We start from the raw sequence: 25585 nt of genomic DNA on the forward strand, positions 1-25585 counted from the left end.
CTACTAAACACATATTAATATGATATGATAAATTAGACCAAAAATAAATTAGATCAAATATGTCACAACCTAGCAAAGCAAAATAATCGTTTTTTTCGATTATGTTGTTTTCGTAATTGTCGCAGGTCAAATCGTAATTGCGATTAAAATACGATTAATTGCACAGCCCTAATTCCTTTACAATTACTACAGTAGTTACACATTATCAAAGTATCACAATATGAAAGTAATGTAACCTGATTACTTTCCCAATACTCTTGGATTACCTCAATATCAAATGTCTATGTGAAAACAATGAAAGTTGAAGTAGCCTTAATGAAAACCAAAAAGAAAATTGAGGCAGTGTGTGTCTTTATTTTAAATGTATTGTTACATTGTAATCCTGCTAGTAATCCATATTTAAAAAAAGGTAACAGTTATCTGATGAAGTGTTTTTTGTAGGGATTACATTTACCCTTTTTTTGTATCCTTATTCTCCCGTTACATGTAGTCCGTTACTCCCCAAGCCTGGTTAAAACACGTGTTTAAAATAACATTTGTTTTATGTACATGTTGTTTTTGCAGCACAAATGTATCTGTTCACTTCCAGCAGTCAACTTCCTTGGCTACATTTGTTATAACTTACTTTTCAGACGATCCACGGTCTTTAACTCTGCTCTCATGAAAGGAGGGTTTTGTGAAGAGGCGAAATCATGACGTTCAACAATGGCCCATTCTCATTCACATCACATCCAATCTCTACGCCTGTTAAAGCAGTTGGTGCATCAGTTCAGACGCTTTATGATAAGACAGTTTAGGCTACACCCTAGATGATGACATACGGTTGAAATGTTATATTTCTCTCTCACACAATGAAATAGCGAAATAAATGAGAAGACAGGTTTTTAATCTGGATTAGAGGTTCTAAAATACTGGCCCAGGGCCCGAGCAGAAGACTGCAGTCAGCTCAGCTATAACTGGGTTCCCCGTCTGGAGCAGAAACACATCACTCTTTGCTGTGCTGCAAGAATGCACATGTGTTTGTCTTTTAATAGAACTGCACTTCATTTTCTTTTTAAATAAATGTGCAAAATGACAGGAGCATTTTGTCTGCCGCCTCACTCTCTGTCTCTCTCGAACAGGACAGGAATATTTCATTTGCACTTTGGGCAAACGAGAGGTTTTCCCCTTCTCTTTTTTTATCTAGCTGAGTTTGATTAGTTTTCACAATGACATATTGCTCTGTTTTACAGATGTATTTTAGATGTGCCCTGCTTGCCTTCTGGTGAAAGACTGATGATGTGTTTCACCTTTGCAGGAGACCCAGTTCCCAAGCACGGCTGAATGACATACTGTAGTATACAATTGCACTTTGAAAACCTTCTGCTGATGTTATTGTTAATGTCATTTTGCAGTCACTATTACAGATATACACAGAATCTAAGCAGCGTGCCGTGTTGCAAATTAGCATGCTGAATGAATGACTCCCATTAAGACATAGCTTTTGAGTCATTCCAGGGGCTTTCACAGCCAATAAATGGTCACACGGCACCCGAGTCATGCAGCATTGTCCTTCACGCAGTAACACTCATTGTCGCGAAGACAGCAAATTAAAAATCTTTAAAATGTTGCGAGGAAGACAATTAATGAACAAGCTCCTCTGATAACAATAACACAGTGTATGTCTGGGAAAGGTGTTGCAGGGAGAGATGGCGGGGAGGTAATGTATAGTAGATATCTGCAGAGGAATGTGTGTGTATGTCAGTATTGATGCACCGCTCTCTGCCTGTCTCAGTGCAGCGTGGTGTTTAATTTATTGTAAAAATGGTAATTAGGAAACAATAAGACGTGTGATTACTCAAGCAGGAAGTTTATAATTAGAGAGGGAGTTTGGTAGGGACATGTTGGGCGGTCCTGCGTTCTCAGACAGCTATGCCTGGCAATTAAAACTTGTCGAACTTCCATGGCAGATAAATGTTCTTGTGGTACGGAGCCCTCTTGGCAGAAGACTGATCGTCCACGGTTGTAAATCTCCCGTTGGCCAGCGTGGGGTCCTCGCTGTACAGAATATGTTAGGATGGTGTTGGATGGATGGACCACCATTACACAAAAGCGTAACCTATAATGTGTTAGAGAAGAGTGAGCGTATAGCAGAATCAGCCGCCTGTGACTAAGTCTTCACGTCAGTCACACTGCTCTCTAATAGAGTGTTTCAGCCCATTTAGATGCATAATTATTCATAAATGTCAGTACCAGTTGTTGTGGGTTTTATCCCCTGCTTAGTGAGTAAACATGTGGGCTGAGGCATGTTCCTTTGAGCATTGTCAGAGTGTAATAATCTTTGTTTATATGGAGAGACATCATTTTCCCCATTTACTAAAACATTTCATGAGGACTATTTTAAATCCCCAGTGATGTCTTTACTATTTTTCTAGGCTTTTATAATCCTTTTTCTAATTGTAAATGTCCTTCTCAAATAAGGAAATGTTTATTATTTGTACTGCTTTTCAAATTTTCATTTTTAAACAGCTAACCTTCCTCTAACCTCATAACCAGTGGGAAGCCGCTGCTGTCTGTGTTCCCACACTGTCACTGTGTTGATTTTCTGCTCAATTGAATACAATTGATTACGGATAGAAACTACAGTACATACCTCAGGGTTACTCCAGCCTGCCTTGGAAGATGCAGCCTTATACAACTGTACATTTGACAATGTGCGGATCGATAATGAAAACACTGTCTACAATAAACGTGTAGTAACCTGTTCAATGATAAATAGCCTCATCAGTATTTCAAATAAATACTGTTTTCCATCCTGTCTTCCTCTCTGCATGTGTGTTAGCATCAGTAAATGACAGCGTGTTTTGACATTGTCTCCGCTTCGTCACGGTGCATGCGTTTGTTTGCGTGGCTGCTGCTTTTTAGGCGTGTGTTTTGGTGTGTGTGCCGTCTCACAAGCCAGAGTCTATGTGTGGATATTGGCTGCAGCCGGAGATCTGGACTCATGTCAACAGGCTGCTGCCACACATCACTGCTCTTGCTAATTAATTGGCTTTTAGTCGCGGATGTGTTTGGTGCATTGTCAAGCTACCCATAGCTTTTTCCCCCCCCTTTTTTGGCAACTGTCATTTAACCATTTTTGTATGAAAGCAAAAGCCCAGGTACTGAGATAACTGCAGCTATTTGGAAGCCCCTCCTTTCCCTTCCCTCACTCTCCATCCTTCTTTCCTTTCCTTTACAGGGGAAATGATATGCTTGTCTTGTTAATAGAATCCAACACCCTTTTCATGTATCATTGTTTGATGTTAATATGTTGCCTTGTTCTGTTGGGAAGATGAAGTGCTGGTAGATAACATCTGAGTAGTGAGTTTCCTGTGTACAAGGAAATGGTGCAAAGTACAATTTCTGCAAAGGTTACATCGGTGAAGATGAGTTGAGGGGGTGATGGAGTAAGAGTGGGAGGAGGAGGAGGAGGAGGAGGAGGGGGAGAACATGTTTCATGTTCCTTATGATGGGCCGCTGTATGGCTGTGCTGCTCTGAAAATGATGCCTCCACAAATTGAGCGAGACTACTTTAACTTCGAGGCAAATGGTTATGCTTTGTGTTACAAGACTCCGAGAAAATGTAAAAAGTATTCAAAATGCTAACAATTTGATGGCAAAGCATATAATAAGGCAATTTCCGTGTGGATATAACCGTAGAACTCTGGAGGCCACGGAGTTTCATATCTGGGCTGATGTGTTCCCACTGCTCTCTGCCATAATGTGAGCAGTGTGGTGAACTGCTTTTCTTCCTCTCTGTTTGCTCTCCATACATACGTTTATGTTCCCCTTGTGCATAAGAATAGACATTGTAGTGTTTTCAATCGTGCACAGTCAACCTGCAAACAAGGGGTCTTGCAAGTGTTTTGTTTGGGCTCTGCTTGCTGTAATTTATGCCTTATGAAATATTGAAAGAGCAGCTGCTGCTGGCTTCTGTAGTGTGTGTGTGTTTGGCTTGGTCGCATGTTTTGCTTGTAAATAACGTCTTTAATGATATAGCTTTAAAAACTGTTTAGAGACTTGCTGGCACAACCTTAAAGAGTTTAGGAAAAAAGTCCTCACATGAAGCTTTCCTTTGTTGCCAACTTGTTAAAGAAGCAGAGAGCATACTAAGCAGCCGGGGCTTGGAATATACTTCACATATCAAAACATTTGGTGGATCAAACACTTGATTTCCGTGCCAAAGTGGTTCTGCCACAGAATCATAGTGTCTCACTTTTACTCTGACTTTCTGATTCTTTGTTTGTTTCTCTTATCTTTAGCTCTGTCCTTACTCACCTCCCCCTCGCTTCTCTCTCCTCATCAAATGCCAGCGTAAGAAGCGGCACGAGCGTCTGAGTCATGACTAACCTTTTCACATCTCTCTCCCTCTGTGTGTCCCTCTATCTGCCCAGTATCCTGATCCAAGTGGGGTTGGCCTGGGCAAGACCCATGGCCTGCCAGAGGACCACTCTGCCTGTCTGTGTGCCAACGTCTGGGCGCTGGTTCCCGCCCTGGCCTTGGCTCTGGTCCTGGCCCAGCATGCCTTATAGAAGCGCCAGGAGGAGAGAAAAGAGGTCATCCACCCACAAGCTGATCCCAAAAGCAGAAGGTGTTATTTCGGAGACTGATATTAAGAAGGCTGAATCTCTCTGCGGTCGACGTAAAATGGCATTTATGAAAGAGGAGAAAAAAAATATTGAGATTTTACAATTGTGAATTTGTTGTTCATTTGATGTATTGTTAGGTCGGAACACGACTTTGATGGAGCACATGGCTTTTTAAAGAGTTCCCTTGGTAGGAGAGGCCATTGAAGGCCATTCTCCAGAAATGACTCTCTCTCAGACTAAGACACAAAATCCTGGAGGACTGAAGCTGATCATTTCAAAGACTTCTGCCCGTTTTCGCACCAAAAGAGGGGGAGAGGGAATGAACAACCTAATTAAAAGAAGACTGGATTGACAGAAAATAAATTGTTGCAGAGATAAAGGGAATGAGCAAGAGGTAAATGGGGTAGAGCGGTAGAGGGTGGGAGAGAGAAAGAAAGAGACATATTTCTGCTTTCAGTCACACTTTTTTTGTCTTGAATTGGTTCTCGACTTAATCTTCTCTTAGATGAACAGACCGCAAATCTAGGGGATGATTACATTCTGTCTCTTCAACACTACTGTAAACTCTAAACTGTAAAGCCTACTCAGTGTTATAAGTGTTGGTATAGTATCCGTGACCATAATCAAACTACCGTACAGATCTTTCATTTGGGTACGTTTTCAGCAGGTGGCGAAAAGAACTTAACGATGGTGACGTAGTTAACGGTCCTTTGGTCATTTGAGCTGTGTTTGTTAATGACTGTGGGTGTGCGCCAAACGTCCACCTGCACATGTGTATTTTTCTGTCTCTATGTATATATACAACTCTTTTCTTTCATTCAACCAAATGATGTATCTTGAATGGACTGTACTCTAAGATGACTCTGTACTGGGACTAATTGAAGGCCTTCATTATCTGCGTTTATATTTGTCTATAAAGGATTGATCACAAAGAATGTATACAGGGATGAGATTAAACAAGCTCAAACTGCTTGGAAAGCCATAACCCCGTGTGTGAGTATTATCACTGAGTATGTGTGGACAATTATTACAATGTGTGTGTGTCTATATTTCCATGCAGGAGAAAAGTAGCTTATTAGAAGCAGTTTAAATTGCCAGTGTGGGGGTTCGTCTGCCCCCTCAGAGAGCAGAGGTTATGATGCATCGTGTAATTAACCGCAAGCAAGACAGCCGATAGTTTTTTAGTGCTGCCTATGAACCAATGTTTTAACTCTATTGTTCAACTTTTCATAGATTATTTAAAAAAAAAAAAGGTCTTATATTTTAGGTCTTGAACTTCATCCGCATCCATACCCTTATCTTTTTACTGAAAAATATAGAACTTGTTAAAATATGTCCTTCTAGTTGTGGAACTACTGTAGTATCAACTTAAAGGATTGATCTGACATTTTCAAATGATTCCCTTGACAAAAGTACTCATATATTACTGGATATGAAGCTACCGCCATGCAGCTGTTTAGCAGATTATCTTAAGCCTGAAAACAGGGGAACAAGTATGTACAAACATTTACCCACAAGCTCCTCTAAAGCTGAATAATTCACACACGACATCTTGCTTTTTGTGTGAAGATTACACTTTATAATTTAGGAGGGGTTGTGCAAAGCTGACCAAATGTAGTTGTTATATTGCAAATCGGCAGTTTTATGCTAACTTTGGGCAAAACAAAGTACCTTTCAAGCACTTTAAATACTCAAAGGCCTCATACCTATGTAGATTGAACAAGTTATTGCTGTGATCATTTGTCCTGTTGATGGCATTCCTTCATACAGATGACTCTGATTTCGTCCCATATACGAGAAAGAGATATTCTCTTTGCCACAGTGAACGAAACCAATCGTTTTTTCCAATGTACACATGGTCATATTTAAATCTTTAAAACCCTTCTGACTGATTCATTTCACATGGGAACATTGGTAGCAAGATGCATTTTGAAATGTTTATCCATACATAATTTTTTCCCTTGCAGCGAATGAACTGTAACTGATGCACAATGAGTGTTTCCATGAAATGTGTATGTCTCCAGGCGACACATCCACTATAGTGTTTTACCGCGTACATGCATGCTCTGAATCAAAGAGCTTTATGTTCCCCATTGATTTGCAAAAAAAGTATACAATCTGTCATGGGAACAGACGTCAAATTAAACTTTGCTCAATATTTTATTGTTAACTGTGCTTGCACCGTACACAGTGTGGTCAGGTCTGGCAGGAATGACCTAAACGTGTGTGTTTACTGCTCTGGGCTTCTGAGAATATAACATGTCAAACACTGGGATATAATATGTATCATTTTTCAGCACAAATTCAACATGCAACGAATTTGTAAATAAATGTATTGGTGTAAAAAGTACAAAATTGGCTGCCAAAATGTAGTGGACTAGAAGTATGAAGTAGTATAAAAGGAAAATAGTCGGGTAAAGTACAAGTTCCTCAAATGTGTCCTTAAGTAAATGTATTAAGTTACTTTTCACCATGGCAAAAAATCCCACTTTTGTAGCATCCCTCAACATTACCAGCTATTTCAAAAGATGAAAGGATAAAGGATTTCTCTGCTATTGTTCCTGGCAATGCTGCAGTCCATTTGAATTAAAAATGTATCTTTGTGAATCTTTACAAGCTGTTCTAAATGAATCACAATCTATTAAATAATACACGTTTTCACAGATATAGTTATTTGAACATAAAACATTGGTTGGGTGTTCAAAACAGTCCAATTTAAACAAATCAATCAAACCATCAATCTAAAAACCCATCCGTAACATCAGAGGTAAAAGTCAGACTCTGTGTTTGAGAATCAAAAAAAGCAAAGGTGTCTGATCTTACATCAACATTTAACAATTTCAGAGACAGCAATCCATCAAAGTTGAAGCAGAGCTGCCCGTTTTCCCTCCAGAACAGCCTCTGAAGTCCAGAAGGCAACACAGTCATAACATAGTCTCACAGACATGGGTCCTCTTTGTAGGAAAACCTTATTCAAATTGTTTGCACACTGGAAAAAATGCTGCTCCAAAAACAAGTTAACAATAATGAAAACAAGGTGTTTTCACTTGGAATAAGTACAACAATCTGCCAATAGAACAAGTGAAAATCAGCTTGGTTAGATTTCTTGAAATAAGAAGGGATATTTAGATAAATCAGATCTTGTAATTAGCTGGGAGAACTCATTTTGAACTATATTTGACCAGAATCAGGAAATGTTGTGTTACAAAATAAGTCGCAAATGCTCAAAAGTGTTCTGTTTTCTGATGTTAGTTGGTGATTTTCTAATAAATATGTAAAAAAAGATCTGAGATACGACTCAAAATAAGATTTTTTGACTTAACAAGATGATGCATTGTCTAAAAACAAGACCCGATATCTCACTGCAGTGTTACTTCTGAGGTTGTAATGTCTTATAGCAAGTGCAAAGACATATTCTGACTAGAAGTTAGACAAATATACTTTTGAGTTTTTGCAGTGCATGCGTACATTTTCATAATAAATTACAAATATAGTGTATTTGAGCTTTTTATTGCAAGGTGTGTTTGTCCAGTTTGACACTTGGGCATTTCTTTACCTGCAGTAATTTACACCTCTATGTATTTTGCATTTTGCTGAATAATTTAGAGCTCAGCAGGGTCTACAGAAGGATTAGAACTGGGAGAAGGTAAAAACGCAGACAGACTGCAGCATTTGTGCGAGGATGATAACGGGACCTGGTGATGTTCTGTGAGGAGTCTCTGACTGACACTTCAGTTCAACCCGTCTGACAACATAAAATGTTTTTGGCTTTCACTTCATGCGTGTAACCAAATAGAGTTCTTCATGCCTCCGCAGTGTACCGTAAATGTAAATCACTGCATTTTGCCTGTTAGCAGTATTTTCTGTTTCATAAATGCAACATGAAAGTGAACTTCTGCCCATGCTGTGTATATTTTACAACCTCCTCCATCAGGAAATGTCGAGTTAAAAGGCTCTCTGGGCTTCCTGTTTACGCAGCTGTCACCAGGACAATGTACCTCCCTGCCTATTAATCAAACTTTGATTTGGTCAGGTTGTTGCTTACTTTTCAGAAAAATTGATGACACACGGTGAGTTATTATATAGTCAGCTCCTTATAAAGGCGATCAAAGATAAATTAAGGGTTTTGACATGCAAATAAACTGATCAAAATTCAAATCTACCCTCACTTCATTTCACCTTCCCTGGAGTGGGGCTGAGTTTTGGGTTGAAAAGACAGCCGATCAGCAGTTCTGACACAGTTTAAGGGAAAGTATATGCTGGAGACCTGCACAACACACTGCTCAATTTAGAAATATGTATCAGGAATTTGATAGCAGGTATTACCAGTGCAGGAGAGCAGCGATGGGACAGAGAAGAGGAAGAATAAAGTGGATGGTGTCAGCTCGGTTTTGATGTCGTTAAGCCAAAATGTGCGGTTATCTGTCTGCATGATCATAATTTAAGCTACCGAGACAGAAATATGAAGGACATGTGTCCGTATTAGAAAGTTCTGGGCTCCTCTTTGCCCCTGTGTGTGTTCACGCTTGTCTCTGTGTGTGAATGCACGCGTACACAAGGGTGTGAGTACAACATCTTGAAACAGAAAATGTGCTAGGAGAGCAATTTTCTCCTTTTTTTTTTCTTTCAAAAGGAAATCCTTGTGGAGTCCAGTTTGTTTCTTCTATTTACAGGCGGGTAGAAGTGGAGAAGAGGAGGTAGCGGAGGGGTTTTGGGGGCACGGGAATAAGAAAGAGGCAGGTAGCTGTACATTTCACAGTTGATTAATGAGTCAGTGGGATGATGTCTCTTATCAACACTCTGCACATGGCGCAGAGAGAAGAAAGGTTTACAGAGGCTAGGAATGCTCCAATCACATACCGCTCCCATTGCCGTCCCATCATTCCTTTCTGAGCTCACCCACCTGTTTTTGTTGGGCTCTCTTCTTCTCTCCTGCACAGTAGTTTGTTGCTGATGCAATTGGACCCTTTACCCTATGTTAGGTGCCATGCCAAATACATTTTTGTCTCAGAAATGAGTGATACATCTGCTACTGTGCGGTTCACAGTCTGTTTCACGCGCTGTGTTTGGAGATTACCACAGAAACTGATGTAAACGCTTGTAATGAGTTCTTAATGTGGCTTATGTCATCATGCAAAAGGAAAAGTATAGTAGGCTGCCTGCTGACAACTGAAAAAGAAAATCCTCCAGTAAAATATTGACTAATAGTTGTGGATGTGCTTGAAAATGTATCACTTTCACGCTTGACAGGACTGGATTTCTGATATAAACTCATGTTTATCAAGTTTGATACGCAGCCTGGATGTGATGATCCTTGATAAATATGTATGGCATGCACTAATGCTTTCAAATCCACTGCGATATGAGCTGAGAATGATAGTTATTTCAATGCCTGGGCAAAAGCCACAGCATGTATCCTCAGCACTGTAATCCACTGTGAACATATCTCAAAGGAGGATAAAATGAGAAATGAAAAGAGCATCAGAGGAATACATTCAAAGTAATAGACTGCTCATGATGTTGTGTGTAGTATATATACCCTTGTGAGATAAGAAATTACTTTAATGCCAGCGAGACACATTCAGATGTTTTTGTCACGATCTGTAAGCCAAACTAATTTCTTTCTGCTTTCATTTGTTCCACTAAAGGTGTTAATATTTTACTATAATGTGAGGCATCCTTCCTGGTTGCTCGACACACAATACGGTATTACCCAGGCAGTTTTAGGGAATTAAAGTGAATAAAGAGACAGGTGCAACACCAGTGAGTCACTAGATGGACTGCAGTGCTCACCTTATGTTGTAAAAGAAGACGTTGTGCTTTGTTTAGGTAATTTATAGAAGACAGAAAGGGATGGGAAACATAAAATAGATGCATGTGAAAGTGGAGATGTTGGATTTAAGCCCAGCACATCACAGTGACATGGCAATAATTAAGATTGCAGTTTCTTTTCTCTGAAGTTTGCATAATATTTAGCACTTACTGTAGGAGGAGAAGGAATAATTATACCTGACAATGACAATATAATTAACTGAGTGAGGTTTGCTATTATGATAATCCAAAATCTTGCTTCTATAACATATATGATGCATTTTGGGTTATCAGCATGGGCTTCTGTGAAACAACTCTGCTCATTAAATAAAACAAAGGTTGGCCATAGCAGTGGGTTCCAGATGGCAGCGAGAGGTAATTGAAAAATGTGAACTTCAATACCCTGCATTCATTCAACCCAAGTGGCAGCTGTAAAAAGAAAACACAAAAAAACCCACAAATATTTCTGCCTCTCCACTGCCTGCATGACGCGACCAATTCAATCATTATGAATGACACATCTGCAGTGCAACATTTTGAGTTGTGCTTTTTTACAATTTAATATTACAACCCTGAAAAGCCTTTTATATGTTAACAATTTCTGCCTAACTGTAACCTGTGCAGCTGTTTTTTGAACAAAACACTTTTTCATAATCATATCTAGTTGGAGGTCATGTTTTCATGATGAAAATGGCAAAGTGAAGTGTCTCTTCATGCATTCAAATCAGGGCAAAATCATGTGAGACTTTTTAAAAAGGCCTGTGAATTCCTTGTCACAAATTATGTTTCTAAAGAAAAAGTGGAATCCTTCACGTATTCGGTAGTCTGAATGAAAGGGAAATGGTCTGAACAATTCTTCTGACATTTCTATTACTTTTTTTGTCACCAAATTGTCAAGAAGGATGACAACTCTTCCAGACGCTGCTGTCCTTTCTTTCTATTCAGTGTCCAGTGGAGTTGGTTTGACCTTCTTAAGACTTTGTATTGTGAGTTCAAATATCTCTTATGGACTGCAGTGTTATTTTAAAGAGGACATATTCTGCTCATTTTCAGGTTCATATTTGTATGTAGTGTCTCTACTGTGACATGTCTCCATGCTTTAATGTTCAAAAAGCTCTTTATTTTTCTCATACTGCCTGTGCTGCAGCACCTCTTTTCACCCTCTGTCTGAAACCAGAGCCCAGTCTGCTCTGATTGGTTAGCTGGTCGACTCTGTTATGATTGGTCAACCGCTTAGAGATGTCCCGCCCCTTAGCCTATCCAGGGCCGTCCCTCCCTACAGGCCGATCATGCAGACTGCGTGGGGCCTCACCTTGCGGAGGGTGTCTCAACTGAGCCGAAAATGCGGCGCGCTTCTGCGGCGCAATTAGTGTGGCGAGGCACGGTTTCGCCGCTGTTGGCCAGGGACGGCCCTGAGCCTATCACGTACAATGTGTTGGAGCGCTAGCCAATAGAAGCGCGAGTGTTACAAAGTGATGTCACTATATTACGGAAGTAAACAAAGGACTACAATCGAGGCGAGGGGGAAACTCCTTATGAAGAGAACCAAGTTCCCATCAGCAAAAACACGTCGGTTTGCTATCCTGGCTCCAAAATGGTGGAATGAGCTCCCCATTGACATCAGGACAGCAGATAGCTTACACATCTTCCGGCGCAGACTGAAAACTCATCTCTTTCGACTCCACTTCGAGCGATAGAATTACTAACAAAGAATTACTAACAAAGCACTTATATACTAATAAAGGACTGGCTTATCTAAAGCCAGTTGAGTAGCACTTGAAATGTTTTGGCTCTATGAAACCTGATGTACTTATATGATTCTGTTTTCTTCAAGTTTGTATCTTCTTGGTCGAATGCACTTATTGTAAGTCGCTTTGGATAAAAGCGTCAGCTAAATGTAATGTAATGTAACCTTGGGAGTTTAGCCTTTGCAGACCATTTAAATGCACAAAAACCTATACAACATACAGGAATGGGGAAAACCCCAAAAAACACAATAGCGCCTGTTTAACAGTATTTAAAGGTAAGCTTCAACAAAATGCTATGCCAAAGGACTGCACATCCCATTATGAATATGTAGGGGACATTACTTTTAGGTATAGGTTATTGGGAAAAATAAGCCATAAACCTCCTTTTAAGCCTTGTCTCACAGTAAATGAGAAAAACAGATATTGACTTTACAAACAACAGAGATTCTATTTCATTGAATTGGTGTTGATGTTTTAATTCATTGTCAAACTCTCTCTTTGCTGTCAAATAACAAAAGGTGTTGATAATGAAAAGCATGTTGACAGGAGAAAGCTCTTTCAGCGTGGAGGAGAGAGACAGAATGCAATTGGAAAATCATAGCAAGAGCCGTATATATTTTTTGAAGCAAACATCTACTCTGTCAGCAGAGAAGAGTGGACAGCAGTATTGAACCAGACCACTTGAGATGTAATTCCTTGCTCCAATGAAGAAAGACTGGACATTTCTATTGTCAAGACCACAAAAAAAAAAAGTGAAGCTGAAAGAAAGAGAGAAGGACAGAGAGTGAAAGAGAAGCATCAGCAAGAACAAACAGGCGTTGAAAGAGAAGACGACTAGTGGAGCTTTGAAACAATCCGATATAGATTCTGCCATGGCTGTGCGACTTTGACTGCGTCATGCTCACATCTCTCACACGTGGGGTGGTTATTGATGGAGCCGTCATATCCAAGCTGAACATCTGTAATGAAATTCTAGTCCTCTTATTGGATTTGGCGATGGGATCTCTGTCTCTCTCACAGCTGTAGTTTGGCCTTTATTGCACACCCATCCTGTGGACGGCACATCATATACACAAACACACGGTACAGCGTATGGAGGCTTGCGCGTATAAGGATTATGTCGTTGCCCACCACCGTAGCTATTGTTTACTCTCTCCGGATTGGTCTGTCAACACTGCATTTTACTGTATTTTAATTCAGTTTTTCCTTCTCAGAACAGGTAATAGGTACATTTTGTTTGCGCTCTCTGAAAACGTATTATATTTTTGCAAAAGGAGAGGGTAGAAGGCAAACATAATGGAAGCAGGCTGATAAAGAAAAATCCGAAGTGAAAACCAGAGTTGGTACCAGCAGTGGCTGCAGGAAGCATGCAACAATAGGTGGTTGGTGGGAAAAGTGGCATAACTGGGAAAGGAGAGATTGCATGTGAACCAATAGAAATGAAGTAGAATACACATTTTTGTAGAATAGAATAAAATAAATGGTACTATGCAAAACAATTTATGAATAATTGATCTGCAACGCACTAGAATCTGAATATTCGAGTGGTCCAAGAAGAACAGTCGTGGTCACGGGAGGAGCTTTCATCCAAATTTACAAAGCGAGAAAAAAGGGAAGAGAGCAAAAAAGAAGGACAGCACCAACAGAGCGAGGAGACAGTGTATAAAATTCACATGACAGGTCTCGTTATCTTGAATGCAAATGCAGCCTGTGTGTTTGCTGGAGTGACACATTGGTTCTTTTATTGATAAATTGAGGACCGCTATGCTATAATGCTACCAATATACTTTGCAGGGGCCCGGGTAAAAGACCCACTCTAAAGGCATAGATGATGACGGACTGTTTAGACTGCCTCTCATTATTCTTGCACCTCCCCGGCCCAGCCAGTTTACATGTTTATGACGTGCACACAGCGAAAAGATTCATTATTCCTGCTGCCTCTGGTGATTTAAAATGCTATGGGTGGATTTTCGGATTACTTGAGCTCTCAAAAAAATTACCCTTGGTTCTTCTCACTACTGGAATATTTGAATTTAGAGCAGATGACCCATCAAGGCACCTCTTTTGGATGATACCAAAAAACATCAATACGCCAACCATTTTTGTCAATTTCCCTTGGATTTTTACAATCAACCCTTTAAGAATTTTGACAACATGATTGCAGTATTTTCTCAATAAGGTGGAAGGGAGGAATTGTTAAAAAGCATCCCCTACCTACCTCTACTTATTACACGTCTACACTCTGATAGAAATGTATCTGGTGCCTTAATTTTCCACAACATACCATATGTTCTCCAGCTATTCCCACAACTTCAACCATCTAACACATCACACTTCATTCATGCAAGACTATGTGAGTTGTGGAAAATCCATTATGCAAACATATTCAATCCATACCTCTGAGTTGAAGGGTCCAATATAGGATCGCATTCTCTCTGTGGACATGCACACACTGCATATAACCTGATGTGAGTGTCTTCCAGACTTGTAATCATATTTACATGAGTTGTACATGTTCCAGCAGGAGTGGTGTATGAGATCTGATCACTGAAGAAGCATTTTGAAGGTCAAAGTCAGTATGAACATGACTGTTATAAAGCCCTAAAAGGTACAGCAAGCAGTAAGTAAGCAATGTGTTGAACATTTTGTTTTCATTAGTCAAAAACTCGGTTCATGCTGCCAGTTAAAGAGATTCACAATTCAATGCATTTCTTTCCCCATTTCCTTTTACTCTGATGAGCAAGTGTCCCCCCCCCGCTGAGAGGCTGCAGAGCTGCAAAACCACTTGCTACCCCTTGACCAATTAGAAAATTACTCAGCACATGAAATACTGTACACTGTAGTGCTTCATCAATTACCATAAAACTGAGTATTTTGCTGCTCCAGCAAATCTGCCTGCAACTGTGGCGGTAGGTCTTATTTATTTCCTGCCGTTAACAGTCAGATCATAACCAACAGCAAATAATTAATGAATTATAAATATTTGAGTGTGCTGTACAACCCAACGCAAGGGGGAAATGTTTAGATCTGGAATAATTATTTGGGATCACTCATAATGATTGAGATGGCTTGTCAACATATCAAACAGTATTGATAAAAAGGCACTATCATAATGAATATTGCATTAGTCAGTATCAGAAGCCAATTAATTAGAACCCCTAAATAGTGATGAAGTGTTTCATCAGTGCATTAAACAACTTAAAGGAAAATGGAGATTTGTAGTCCGGGTAAAAACACAATGGACTTAAATTCAGATCAACAAACTACAGTGAAAGTGTGGACAGAGATTTATTGAGTTGAGAAGAAGTCTGGCTGTAAAGGTGAACATCATACAAAGCTCAGTTCAAGGGAGAGAGCAGCTCTGGGGATCTCAGTCAGATGTGTGTGTGTGTGTGTGTGTGTGTGTGTGTGTGTGTGTGTGTGTGTGTGTGTGTGTGTGTGTGTGTGTGTGTGTGTGTGTGTGTGTGTGTGTGTGTGTGTGTGTGTGTGTGTGTGTGTGTGTTGAAGCTTGTATTTGTAGGTCTTTGCCCAGGGCCGTTGGACTACCCTGAGTGTGTGTACTTTATGTATATGCATTGAGGCATAGAGTAAGAAGAGAACAGCGAAGGAGGAGAGGGGTTAGGAGGGAGGTGGAAGAAGAGGTGGTGATGACCCCCCCCCTCCTCTCAGCCTTATCCCTGTCTCCCCCCTCAGAGGTGAGCTCCAGGTTTGTATTCAGAATGAGGCTTGGCTGGACAACTGCACTCCACAACCAACAAAACCCGACCCCAGAGGACCCCACAGAGCTTCCAGCAGCTATGGACTGACTTGCTGAACAAACCCAATGTCAGGTCGAAACACCTTTTCTTACAACCACACACAAGGCAGGGCTAAGACAGTGAAGGGGAGATAGAGCTCAGGGAGGAAAGGTAGAGGAAGAAATGTAGACAAGGAGAAATAACGAGAGTGTTGGGGAAATGGATGAACAATTAAGGGGAAGGGGGGGGTGGTGTCTTACAGATAGTGATGAGAAATGGAAGGCCTATATGCAGTGTGTGGTGGTGTGTGTGTGTGTGTGTGTGTGTGTGTGTGTGTGTGTGTGTGTGTGTGTGTGTGTGTGTGTGTGTGTGTGTGTGTGTGTGTGTGTGTGTGGGGTATGTATGGGTATAAAGTACAGTTTTGAAGAGAGGGAGCAAAAGAGAGATTGCGTGGAGCAGGGAAAAAAAGACACAAAAAAGTGAGAAAATCACAAACCTGAAGATTTGCCGAGCTCCCTTTCTCCCACTACAGACATTTTGTGGTGAATACTGATACCGCACAGACACATACCAAGTGCTGCACTTTGTAGCAACTGGCAAAAGTTCTGGAGATGGAGAAAAATAATAACTTGTGATTACTCCTTTTGCAGGAAAATGCTGCATTTTGTAAAAACGGAATGATGGAAGAACAGAATACCTTTGATAAACACTATCTTCTTTAAAGTGGTATATATTCAACTGCAGACGGCAAGATATCTCTGTTAAGAAATATTTTGACTTACTGTTGGACACTGTTTAAAATAGTACCATGGTATGAGTACTATGGTACCCCTAACCATGGTATTTTTGACAGTGACATGGTAGGTCTCACGGCATTTCGTGTTATAGTCACGAAATTAATTTAATCTATTGATTCGTGTTCACCAACACGATTTTCCTATTTTTTTCGTGTCACACTGAACGATTTGAAAAGCAATGTATTTCTATTGGTAGTGTGTTTCGTGCCTGCACCACGTCTTTTTGTCCGGTCGGGTCTTGGAAGACCGGAAGCTGTGTGGTTCATAAAAACATGTTCTTACTCAATATCAAGCCAAGATTATTGTTTTTATTTTAAATTGTATAATGTCTGATTTTTTTTGCCGTCTGCGAGGAAAATAAATCGGGCCTCAGAATACTGAAATTTGTATTTTTTAAATCTTTTTTTCCTTCTAATTTGTTATTATTTGGTGCAGGCACGAAACATACGACCAGACCAATAGAAATACATATTAAAAAATACCATGATACCATGTTGCCGTCAAAAAAGCCACGGTACATGTATGATACTGTACCCACTATTGTAGATACTGTAGCTAGCCCAGTGGTTCTCAAACTTTTTCTGTCAGGCCCCCCCTTTGGATAAAAAAAAAAGCCGGGCCCCCCCAACACAAATAGTCACGTAATGGGCCAAGTTAACATTTATTAAAATACATCAATATGAACTGAGCATCCCTTTAAAAAAAAAAATCACTTTGCTAGAACAGTGATAATAAAACAATGCTCCATAAGTCTGTGTGGTCAAAAAGTTAAATACATAATACAATTGTGCAATCCCTTTGCTAGAACAATAAGTTATAATACTTTGCCACTTTGCAATCTGTGCATAAAAAAAGAAAAGAAAGAAAATGCTGATATTTGGCAGAAAAGTGTGTCTTCACAGCATTAGTGGCTGCAATGAGCCTGTTTGGCACTGCACATTTCTTCAAAACGGGGTTGCAGGCTCAGTGGCGGCGCCAGAGATTTCTTTTGGGGGTGCTGTGGGGTAGTTTGACGTTTCATAGAGGGTGCTCAAACATTTAGGGTTTCCCATTAATGTACGGGGCGGTCGCTACAGTTGAATTTTCTACTGCAACAATCCCCACGCACATACACAGTGTACCCGCGACTGTTACAATGAAGGCTCGATAATCAGCTTACGGCATATAGGTGTAAGCAGGGGTAAAGTGCTATTTTTCTAAGTGGGGAGTGGACCTAACATAGGGGGGTCCGGGGGCAAGCTTTTTTTTTAATATTGAAGTTAAAAGCATCAATCTGCTGCACTTTGAGAGCAAAATGAAGAGATCTATGGATACATCTCTCAACACCCATATGAAACAGAACTGTAAGCAGATGTTCTTTTTCTTTATGGATATTTTACAAATCACTCCTTTTAAACTTTATTCTAAATTTACTGTCATATAGTATTTCATACCTGTTTTTCATTTATTCTCTTATTGTTTTATACCTATAATGATCATATAAACGTGTGCCTCAGAAATAATTGTTTACATTAATCGTGACCAAACCGTTTGAGACCCGGCCACTAGCTCGTTAGCACCAGAAGCTAACAACAACGATCTCCGGTACCGGTGCGCTCTCTCTCTCTCTCTCTCGCTCGTGCACGCACACAAAATGGCTCGTTCCACACACACACAGAGCCGAGCTTGAATGAAACACAGAGACCCAGACGTACTTGTACTGTACTGTATCATATTATTTTCGAATCAATAATATTTCAAATTATTTTTTTTCAAAACCATTTTTCCTCCTGGTCTCTTGCGCCCCCCCTGTCATGCCTCTGCGCCCCCCAGGGGGGGCGCGCCCCCCACTTTGAGAAACACTGACCTAGCCGTAGCTACTGTGGCTAGCTGTTTATACGCTTCCAGTTTTTATGCTAAGCTATGCTAACTAGCTACTGGCTGTAACTTCAGAACTGGCAACATATCAAGCATCTAACTTTCAGCAAGAAAGAGAATAAGCGTATTTCACTAAAAGGTTGAACTATTGCTGTAACAGAGCACAATGAGTCGCAATATTTCATAGCAAAGATTTTCTATTTTGGCACAAACACTGAAAACAGAAAGAGCCAGGAACACAATGTACCTACCAAGGAAGAAAGATCTGGCTCATAACTCACTGGTAATTCGATTTTCATATTAGTTTATTAGTGAACTCTAGAAGTAAATAATGTAAATGCTGGACAAAGCTAGTCTTTATGCTAAGCTAAGCTAACTTGCCTTCGGCTCACCGTGATCCTTGAGGACAGATAGTATTGATCTTTTAATCTTCGCAAGAAAGTGATTAAGCACATTTCCCAAAAATACTGACTAATGCCCTCACGTTAAAACAGCACAACAGGGAGTCATTTAGTGAGGCGGATCAATGTGGTATATCTTCAAGAAATCTACACGACTTTATCATTAATGAATGCTGGCTCTCCATCCCTGACATGATGACTGCTCCATCTTTTACGAAGATATCACTGGAGACTTGGTGAGATGGAAAGAAATGATAGAGTGAGTAGGGCTGGACAGAGAGGAAGACGGTAAACATTTCATGGAAAATAGGGAGGAGTGGTGATTAATTGAAGGGGTCAAGTATGCTGAAAGAGAAGATGGCTGCTTGTTGATGCTTGCAGCTAATGGGGAAAGACAACAAGACAGTAATGGAAAAACACAAAGTTGATGATTTGTTTTGAATGCTTCCTGTCAACAGAAGTGCTACTGTGCATCTGTTTTGCTCTGATTTTAAAGGGAGATATTTTGGCCAGGCAGAAGGATTAAGAGTTATTCTGTTTAACATCGGAGCATTTTCAAAGCTAATACACAGCAGACCACTTCATCCAAGGCAGTGGCATTGAAACACCTTTTATACTCCGTGTTGGCCTTCTGATTTAAAGTTTTCATTTAAGTAAATAGCCATTCATAAGTGTGGGTACACTTGAATATATTACAGAGAACTAGCACTGCAAAGGTAGACTTTGGTATTTTGAGGACAAGAACTCTAGCAACGAGACGGTAGGCCTATGTGTTATCATACAAACTATATGGTTCATAATCAGATTGCAAAACTTTCGGCTGCAATTGTCTTTCTTGTGGGTATCTTTTATTTTAATCTAGCTGTCACCTGGGACACACAATCCACTGATACGGGAATAATAATGTGTCTTTGGGAAAGGGATTTAAATTGTGAGGGGGTAGAGGATAAGGAGAAAATCCCAACATCCCAAACTTAAGTATTCAAGTGACAGTGACAGGTTTAGCGTGACAGAGCCTTAAATTCATTATGATATTTATTTCCACTCTCTGTCTCTCCTCATTTTTCACTTTCCCAGCACCCCCGTTGGCAAGCTACAATAAAAAGTAAGTAAAGTGCACTATGAAGCTTTTCCTTTTAGAAATTATACATATAGAATTGCATGGCTGTTCTAAGAGTTGCAGCTCTAGACTCTCAGCTCCATCTTTCCCCCGCCCTCTGCAGCACTCAGGTCTAATGAGTTGAAACAAAAAGGAGACCAACTGCTGACGTGAGTGGATGAGCATTAGCCTGAACCAGGCCTCATGCAGACCCACTTATCTGTAAATCACCTGTGTTCTGCAGACCGTATGGCCAATTACATTGAGCTAAAGCAGTACACCAGAAACAAATCAGAGCACAGTGTTGTCATCCACTTATTCCCCGATATAGAGAGATTTCCTGTTATTTTATTGAACTTTTATCTTATAGAGGATAACCTCATTAGGATGTAATGTATTTTTCAAGATCTGGCTTTTTCCTCACTTGCCCTGCTTGGGTCAAACATTTCTGCAACGGGGAAGAGGGAATAGTGTGCAGTGAGTATGTATGAGTGTATGTGTGTGAAGCTTCTCCAAGTCATTATTCTTTTAGTCTAATATTATTTAAGGTTGTTTAAGGTTTACCGCACAGCACTGCTGGTCATCAATTCATTCTCTGCATGATTTTTTCCAATAAGAAATGACGTCCACGGTGGAATAAAATAGCACTTTCTACTTTCTGAGGTCACAGGGCGTATGAGGGAACTGAACTTCTCTCAGCGCAGTGAGGTCAAAACGCTTCTGATACAGGATCTGTTTTAACTTTCGAAAAATCCAGCCTTGGTCTGAATCATTCACATTGAGTCCCCTCGAACACAAAGGAATTGACCGTGGTATTGATTTGCATGTAAGAGGTAGAGATAACATTGACATGACATTATGTCAAGTAATTTATCTTTCGAGTTTCCGATAAAATGATTGACAGCAGTAGTGGATTCTCATCGAGGTCGAGTAGCCCTCCCTATTCTTTAAAATTATAAATCAGTGCATGAAAGTCAGAGTATCTGTGCTGATAAATGGACTCTCTCTCTCTTTGATGTTGGATGCTTTCACATCAAGGAAGAGTCCATTTAAAACAACCCACCTCCAAAATGCTGCCTTTGAAATATAAGGTATAGTAATTATTGATATAAATTTAACAGCGAGTGAAACACGTCAAGCTTATACACAGCCTCCACTATAATTTTCTTTCAGTGTATTTGCAGGTATGTGTGTATGCACCTGTGCCAACTGCACATTTTTGTGCCCACTCTTCACTAAAATTACACACTTTATTATCTGGTCTCTAAAGCCAGCAAGCTCATTTAGAAAATGTGATTTAAAACAGCAATAGATATAGAATTATGGAGAAAAAAAAGAAAAAGGGAGTGATTTTTGTAATTGTTTCGTCGGGGGTTGGTCCAAATCACAACTGGGCGTCTGGAAAAAAGCAGATTGAAAGACGTAATGGCAACGACTAACTGCTAGCCAGTGTTTTTGTGCATTCAGGCCCCCTTGCTGAAAGCAGTATTTTCTCCACAGTTTGAAATCCTTTTTCCCAGGATAATTATCCATTGTAGATGCCCATCCTCAGATAATGACTGCCTTGCCACTGAGCTAGGAAATTAACAGAGACCCTGTGTGCACCAAGCACAATGGAGGAACTGCCCCCCGTATCAGCACTCAGCTCATTTTGAAAGAAATTGGTAAGCTGTTGTTAATACCCCCCTTCTGCTTATAAGGAATAACATAATTTCATTTCATGTATGATATCATCAAAAACAAAGAGTGAATCATGAAAAATAATGTGTGAGGAGACTTGGTTTATGAAGTGAATGGCAACAGTGCCCCCTTGTGAAGCAGATAAGCAACTTCCTCTGCATTCAGTATCACTCAAACTAAAGATTTTCAATGGCTTCACATTTGTCTTTTCTTTTATACACGAAGAAGCTGATTTGTGCGGTTCAGCCTCATACTGTCATCACACCTTAGTTACTTCAGCCATGCTAAAGGGGATTAAGTGATCAGGAAAGATCAGCACTGACACAATGGCTGAGGAAAACGGGTTATGTGAATTGGGGTTATTTTAAGGTACCAGCTTATAACAGTTTGTTGCAGAGAATAAAAGAGGGATAAAATAACGGTTTGAATAAAGTGCAATCACTAGCTGGTATTATGTCTATAAGTGCTTTAGTGCAGTGGGGCCTCAGCTTTAATTAGTGAAGCAAGTATTAGCACTTTTGTTTAATACTGTGCTAGTGTTCACATAAGCTTAATTACATGATATTGAAGGCCATTTTTCACCCGCTTGGCCTCTCTGTAAAGTAATAACCACTGGCTAGCAGACCGCTTTTTCCATGATTCAATTGAGACACTTGTTGAGAGCTGGCATGAGTCACCTATAGCAATTTACATATATTACACCATCAATCTTTAGCAGAAACTACAAAAAACAATAGGATCCCGAGCAATTTTTTTTTTTTCTGAATCTTTGGATGGCACCTTAAAAATAAATAGCTCTTCTGTTTTAATTGTATAATGACAATACAGGTTTTTATTATATTCTATCCTTTTCTATAACATAAACTGACCTTGCTCAGTGAAGAAGACAGATTATGGAGTGAGGAGTGTATTCTGCTATTCTGTTCACGCTACCTGACTGCGCAATTTACAATTAATAGCTTAGTTACACTCCATATATTACCTATTAGCAGATGCTGAAGACTTGTGAACGCAGCAAACTGTTGCTATTCTGTGAAGTGTTAACCACTAGGAGGGATGGATGACTTGATTTGTGAAATGTAAATGATGCATGTTAACACCTAGGGGTAAAACGGCTGCATCAGGGTGACTTTGGCAGTGATCCATCAGTACTACATACGGGCAGTCACCCTGCGCCTCTACGCCACTGCATCAAAAACTAAAATCATTAGAAAGGATTCTTCCATTAACCCCACAATTTAAAAGGATTATGTGCAAATCGGTCTAAAAGGTAAAATAAGGGTAAGCTCTAATATGGATTCAGTGAGCGCCAGAGGCATCCCTGTCCCACCAATAACCTCTCACTTCTGCACATTTCATCGGGTCAACATGTATATTGATGAGCAGATATGTACGTGCTTGATCCTGTACCCTTATCTAAAGTCAGTTAATCCTTCTTCGTCTATGAGGACAATGCTCGCCTTGGCTCTGTGCCCGACACCTTCAACACGGAGGGTGTGTTGATGAATTAAAGCCTTATCAAACTGTGGCTTAGTGGAGTTGAGCGAGGTACATTAAATCAATACTAATAACCCCCTGTATGTGATTGCGTGGCGTCTCAGTGACAACACCAGCGTCTGGGTGTGTAATGCGTGCTTTGCTCTTTACTCGGTCCACTCATCAGGTGTGTGGGACAGACAGACAACTTTATTGTCCCCATCTAACCTGACAGGCTGTTACTGTGCAGTCTGACCGCTTGGTGCCAGGCTTATTTATATGCTGCCGGTGCGAGAGATCTCGGGGAGAGCAAATTGCCTCGCACAGAGAGAGACAACCATCGCTGCTTTGAAGTGTGAGCATCTGTGTGAGTGTGTTTGTGTGTGTGTGTGTGTGTGTGTGTGTGTGTGTGTGTGTGTGTGTGTGTGTGTGTGTGTGTGTGTGTGTGTGTGTGTGTGTGTGTGTGTGTGTGTGTGTGTGTGTGTGTGTGTGTGTGTGTGTGTGTGTGTGTGTGTGTGTGTGTGTGTGTGTGTGTGTGTGTGTGTGTGTGTGTGTGTGTGTGTGTGTGTGTGTGTTTGTGTGTGTTTGCAACCTCACACTTCATCTCTTGCAGTACAAGTTGTACGTATTATCGCCAGGGGGAAATACAAATCTGTGTATAGATTGTATTTATCGATGGCAAGGTTATGTTGTCTGTTGTCTGGCAGTGAGCGCAGGAGATTTATTGAGTTCAGCGGGAAGCCATGTTCTCGCAGGTCAACAAGCAGGTCAACGTGTCTTTTTCTCTCTCTGGTTCACACAGCTCTCGGTGGAGTTGTGATGATGTGCCCCTGCTGTACCTGCCGTCGTTACAAAGCGTCCCCGCAGTGCCTGACTCCCTGACTTGTGTCCCCTTTCGCAGCGGCAGAGAATGAGGCGGCCATACATCATAGGCCAAGCGTGTCCTCTGAGACAGGGACAGAAAAAAACCAACAGAATCAATAACTCTTTAGCTTAAAGCCCTAGTTTTGTGCACTTTCTCTCCTTACCCAAATTCTTCTAGTCCATTCTTCTTTCCACTTCTGTCTTGTCCAGAGTGGCATCATTTATCTGTGTCTGACTCCAACTCGACTGTCAATATTATCTCTATCTGCCCTTCTGCTCGGCCCCAGGTGAACATGCTGATACACGGCGGAGCTGTCAGCCTTGACTTGAGACGGGAAAAAAATTTGAAAAGCACTTCAGAAATAAAGAAAAAGACCAAGGCCTGAGGATTACCGAAGGCCATTCAGCTTGTTAGTGCAGCGGCACCTACATCAGAAAAATGCATAGTTAATATTTTGCAGCAGGGCTGAGTGATTCAGGCTCTGGAGGGGCGAATGTTCCCCAAATAGACAGTTTACATGATGGAGGGCCTTGTGTAGTACCCACAAACCATTTCAGACAGCAGTGGAAATACTATTAGAGAGATAGAAGGAGCACTGGGGAGTAGTTCGCTGTAATTAAACTGGAGCGTCAATGTCACTGCTACCTGTTTACGACCCAACGAGTAGCAGTTTCCTGTGGTGGAGAGGTTTGGCTTTCATTTATTACCGACGATTACCATTATGAAGTCCTCCCATAAGGGATTTGGAATATATTTTGGGAAATGGTTCCATAATCTCTCTTGGAAATATTCCACACAAAAACGATTTTTCAGAGATCGTAGTTGCAGTGGAGTCGTAAAGTACAGATGAAGGGTTTAAAATGCACATGCTTTTGATCTATTCTGGAACAATTTAGCTAATGAATATTTTAAAAGCAGTGGTAAAAGTAAGCATGTTTTATAACTCATTTGGTAAGACGTGAAAAATCTCAAACTTTTATAAAAAACTCTTACAGTAGCTTCTTGCAAAACAACAACTTTAATTTTAAGTTTTACGCCAACTTTTCAGGACATTCTGAAATAAACATTACCAAGGTTTCAACAATATGGCTCATTACAAATGTAAATGACAGTGGTAAATCCTACATCGAATGTGCGTGTTTGTTCAATTTGTGATACTATTATGATTCAACAGTGTCTTTTAAATCTCCAGTGTTATATGGATTCATATTGGATTCACATTCAGCTGCCTACATCCACCAGTCTGCCAAAAAAAGGCATATGTGCAAATATAGAGCGGGCTTACATAAGAAATTGGATTTTGAGATTGGCAACGTGTGTATGTGTGTTTGTGTGTGTGTGTGTGTGTGTGTGTGTGTGTGTGTGTGTGTGTGTGTGTGTGTGTGTGTGTGTGTGTGTGTGTGTGTGTGTGTGTGTGTGTGTGTGTGTGTCATCTTTGTTCAGCATCTGGCCATCAACATTGACAAGGGTCAGTTTCTTGGGCCAGCTGGGTCAACAGCATTAT

General features: G+C 40.4%; 1 protein-coding gene across 2 annotated transcripts in view; it reads left to right on the plus strand.

Annotated features, from left to right (window-relative positions):
• The window catches only part of LOC117496765 (GDNF family receptor alpha-2-like), a 50198-nt gene extending 44603 nt beyond the window's left edge, over nucleotides 1–5595 (plus strand). For both annotated transcript variants that reach the window (XM_034148510.1, XM_034148511.1), the window contains one exon: nucleotides 4416–5595. In XM_034148510.1, coding sequence (XP_034004401.1) covers nucleotides 4416–4553 — 138 coding nt within the window. In that variant the 3' untranslated portion in view covers nucleotides 4554–5595. The remainder of the gene's footprint in view (nucleotides 1–4415) is intronic.
• Nucleotides 5596–25585: the final 19990 nt, after the last annotated feature.

Source organism: Trematomus bernacchii, unplaced genomic scaffold, assembly GCF_902827165.1.
Source record: "Trematomus bernacchii unplaced genomic scaffold, fTreBer1.1, whole genome shotgun sequence".
Classification (NCBI taxonomy): domain Eukaryota; kingdom Metazoa; phylum Chordata; class Actinopteri; order Perciformes; family Nototheniidae; genus Trematomus; species Trematomus bernacchii.